This window comes from Myotis davidii, unplaced genomic scaffold (genome assembly GCF_000327345.1).
Source record: "Myotis davidii unplaced genomic scaffold, ASM32734v1 scaffold663, whole genome shotgun sequence".
NCBI lineage: Eukaryota > Metazoa > Chordata > Mammalia > Chiroptera > Vespertilionidae > Myotis > Myotis davidii.
The window spans coordinates 1,054,130-1,058,311 of record NW_006295816.1 but is presented as its reverse complement, the minus strand read 5'-3'; the positions used below and the strand labels follow the sequence as shown (position 1 = coordinate 1,058,311).

Here is a 4,182-nt window from a genome sequence, read left to right as displayed (position 1 = left end):
CCAGCCTCCTACCCACATCTGTGGGGCCCAAGCTGCCCCCTACACCCCACGGTCCGTACATATGTCCACACCCATTGATCCCTGACCGTGCCCCAGGGCCAGGACCCCGCCCCTCCGTCTCCTTTCAATGCCTAGTCCTCATCCAGCCCCCAGGGGCCCCATGGCCACTCCCGCCCACAGACCCTCCGTCACCCAGCTCCCCCCTCACCAGCCCATCGCCCCAGCCCCACCCCCAGGGGGGCCCTTCGTCGCGCCCCTGTCCACCCCTCTGCTCTCACTCTGCCTCTTGGTCCTACTCAGCTCCTGCAGGTGCCCGCTCACACCCCTGGACTCAGTAAGCGGCGGACCCCCATCTCCGACCACGCCCTGCTGGTCACGGTCCTGCACATGTTGGACGCCCTCCTGGCCCAGATCCAGAGCCACCTGCAGCATCTGGCCGCGCAGCAGCCCCGGCAAATAAAGGGCACTCCCACCCCGTGTGGGTGACCAACACGCCTCCGCTGGCGGGCACTGGGGGGAGGCCCGAGGCGCTGGGCCCGGCTGGGACTGTGTGTCTCCCTGGGTCCCTCCTACGTGTCGAACCAGCAGCTGACTCACTGCTCCACTGCCCCCCCCACTGCCCCCGCCTCCCTAAGGGTGTCACCCAGAAGTACAGCTGCTATTCTGGGGCTTCCCGGAGGCCCCAGGGCGGTGGGAGGAGACTTGACCATCCGGTCAGACTTGGTGGACCAGGGAGGGAGGCGTAGAGGTGATGACCAGCCAGGGCTGCTAGCGGGACTTCAGGGCCTGAGCTGGGGCGGGAGGGGAGGGGAGGGGAGGGGAGGCGGGGAGCCCCGGGGCCTCCCCCTCGGTGGTGTCTCCAACCTGTGCTCTGGCACCTGAGTGGCCCTTGCTCCAGGGCCTCCCAAGGGGACCCTCACCCCTTCCTCTCTCCCTCCTGCGGCAGGCAGCCCGGCATGCGGCCCCCGAGCCCCGTGCACTCTTAGGGTCTCCGTTTTAGAAACACAACATGGCATTACGAATGCAAAACTAGAAGCAAGTGCGCTGGAATGACGAGGAAAGAAACGACAAACGTTAAAGCGTCGGTGAAACTGCAGCGCGAGGCCCAGGACCAGAGCACGTCTGGGTCCCCCAACATTTCTGACGCCCCCTGCCCCCCCGCCCCCCTTCTGTGGCCTCTGCAGAAGGGTTTTCCACACAGAGGCGGGGGGGGGGTGGCACTCCGTCCTAACACGCCGTGAGGTTTGTGTCTCGGTTACTGGTGGTTTAGGACATGCCTCTCCCTGCATGCTGTGGGTGCGGTCACACCGATGGCCTGGGCTGTTGGCAAATCGGAGAAACTTCCAGCAACGCTTCTCATAAGAGACGCTGTGTGAGCTGGAGTAATTGTCCACAGACTCCTTCTCGGCCCCCCGTTTCCAGCCTTGGGCGCTGGGGCAGGTTCTAAATGGAGGACCTTGGCCTCCGTCCTGGGCCCCGGGGGGGCGGGGGGGCTAGAGGCCATTCCCACGGACAGGCAGGGACAATGCGCTGAGACACAGGCGTGGAGCAAACACCATGTCCCTCTAAACCCAAACCACGTGCCTTCCTGTGGTAGACGTGCTGCCCCCCAGCTGCCCAGAGCCTCACACAGCGGGGCTCATGGGGCCCAAGGACTCCCCGAAAACATCCTGAGCTCCCCCTTAGAGTGTGCTTCCCAGAGAACCCAACCAGCGACAGTCCTCCATTCACCTTCCTCTTGGCTGCACCCCCAAATGTCACAGCCCCTCCAGTGTCACCTACACAGGGGGAAGCAGGGTGGAGGGGTGTCCCAGTGGGAGAGGACAGAGGGCCTGACTGGGTGTGGTTGGACTCTCTTAATTGTGTGCGTTTTCAAAAATGACTCGATCCTGCGGACGCACAGGCCGGGGAGTCCGTCACGGGCACCGGAGGCTGAGCGCGTCATCAGCCTGCTGTTAGGTCCACGTCGACACTCCGCGAGGTTTACCGCGCACCTACTGTGTGCCGGCCTGCTGGCTGATGTGCAGAACACTGCGGGCCCCTCCTCGCCCACTCACCAACAGGGGAGGGTGGCAGCGGTGGTGGGACCGACTCAAAAAGGCAAAACTACTCTGCAGAGGCGGCTGGCCCTGAATCGGCGATGGGGGGAGAGTGCCCCTGTCGGAAAGAGCAGCACTTGAGGGCCTGGTCGGGGAACCATAGGGTGGTCGGGACTTCAGGAGACAGGAGGGGCTCTGGGGGGCAGGGGGGGCAGGGAGGGGTGCAGCCAGAATCGTAGCCCCTCAAGGTACCCGTGGGGGTCAGCACATATGATACGATTCTTGGCAAAAACAACTTTATAGGCAGAACTAGGATTAAAGACCTTAAGCCCTGGCTGGTGTGGCTCAGTTGGTTGGGTATCGCCCATCCCATGCACATGCCCAGGTTGCAGGCTCAATTTCATGTCAGTGTTTCTTGCTCTCCCTCTCCCTCTCCCATACTTTCTCTAAAAATCAATAAAAATATATATTTTAAAAAGATTAGCCCTGGCTGGTTTGGCTCAGTGGATAGAGCGTCGGCCTGCGGACTGAAGGGTCCCAGGTTTGATTCCACTCAAGGGCACATGCCTGGGTTGCAGGCTCCATCCCCAGTGGGGGCGTGCAGGAGGCAGCCAATCAGTGGCTCTAATCATTGATGTTTCTCTCTCCCTCTCCCTCTCTGAAATCAATAAAAATGTATTTTTTTTAAAAAAAGATTAAAGACCTTACAGTAGGGAGATCACTCTGGGTTGTTTTGGTGGCCCAGGCACCCACATGAGTCCTTCCAAGCAGAAGGGAAGCTCTGCCTCTGCCACTGGCTTCCAAGATGGGGAGCCCCCACCGTTCAGGGTCCCCACCGTCCAGGGTCCAGGGTCCGGGGCCGCGAGGGCTGGGCATGCCTGCAGGTGGCAGCCTGCAAGGAACGAGCCGCAGCCCCACAACCACTGGGTCTGAACGGTGTCACCGGCCTGATGGCCAAGGACGCTTGAGCCTCCAGGAGGGACGCCGCCCTGCCGGCGCCTTGCTGCCCGCCCAGTGGCATCCATGTTGGACTTCGGGCCTCGTGAGCTGAGAGTAAACGTGTGTGATTCTCAGCCACTAGTCTGGTGGTTTGTGACGGCAGCGACAGACACATGGTGTTAGACCCAGAGGCCGGCGCTCGAACACTTCGCAGCTGGGCCGGGGCGCAGGCTGAGAGGAGGGATCATCACGGACAGACGACATGGCCTCTGTGGGTGCAGGGGGCCCCCCTCGGGGTGCCCCGCGGTCTGGGCTCAGCCGCTCACCCACTTCCTCATCCTGTCTCGGCACCTCTCGAGCCGCGGCGTCTCTGACTGTTTCTGGGGTTCCAGGCAGCGGAAACGGAACCTGGTTTTCTCTTGCTCATCTGCTTCCCGTGGACTTGGCCAAATTCTTGGGGGGACGGGGGCCTAGGGGGTAGAATTTCCCCTCCCCACACCTTCCACCCTCTGTGGGCGGGAGCCTGGGCTTCAAGGATGCTGCCAGCGGTCCCGGCCCATGCGGCTCAGGTGGTGGGAGCACCAACCCGTCGGCTGTGGGTTCGAGTCTGCGTCAGGGCGTGGACCCAGGTTGCAGGGACACGTAAGGGAGGCAACCGATTGATGCCTCTTTCTCTCCTTTCCTCTGAAGTCAATGAAAAACATCCTCGGGTGAGGACTTAAAAATGAAAATAAGCCCTAACCGGTGTGGCTCAGTGGATGGAGCGTCGGCCTGCGGACTGAAAGGTCCCAGGTTCGATCCCGGTCAAGGGCATGTACCTGGGCTGCGGGCACATCCCCAGTAGGGGGCGTGCAGGAGGCAGCTGATCGATGTTTCTCTCTCATCGATGTTTCTGACTCGCTATCCTTCTCCCTTCCTCTCTGTGAAAAATCAATAAAATATATTGATTTTATTAAAAAAATAAAATTAAAATAAGATAAAAAGGGTGCTGCCAGTCAGGCCTGGGAGGAGACGGGAGCGGTGACGGGAGCCGATGGGAAGGGCGCGTGCGAGCTGCTACCCAAACAGGAATCCTTTGCACAAACCATCTCAGCCGCCCCTTTTCCGGAGCGACCAACACGCGGCCAAATCCTCCCCTCGCCGCGGCCGCTTCATTCCTTTATAAAGAAACAAACCCTGACTCTCAGCCGTGCCTCTTCGCGCG

At 61.1% G+C, this 4,182-nt stretch overlaps 2 protein-coding genes across 2 annotated transcripts in view; both read left to right on the top strand.

The window, feature by feature from the left end:
* TMEM89 (transmembrane protein 89) overlaps window positions 1-649 on the top strand; it is a gene marked incomplete at its 5' end in the record, with an annotated part of 1,078 nt that extends 429 nt beyond the window's left edge. Inside the window, one exon of the mRNA XM_015568268.1 lies at window positions 147-649. Within this exon, the coding sequence (XP_015423754.1) occupies window positions 147-486 (340 nt within the window). The remainder of the gene's footprint in view (window positions 1-146) is intronic.
* A 400-nt stretch (window positions 650-1,049) lies between these two features.
* The window catches only part of LOC102762753 (cytochrome b-c1 complex subunit 1, mitochondrial), a 23,693-nt gene continuing 20,560 nt past the window's right edge, over window positions 1,050-4,182 (top strand). The window contains exon 1 of the mRNA XM_015568267.1: window positions 1,050-1,120. Within this exon, the coding sequence (XP_015423753.1) occupies window positions 1,050-1,120 (71 nt within the window). The remainder of the gene's footprint in view (window positions 1,121-4,182) is intronic.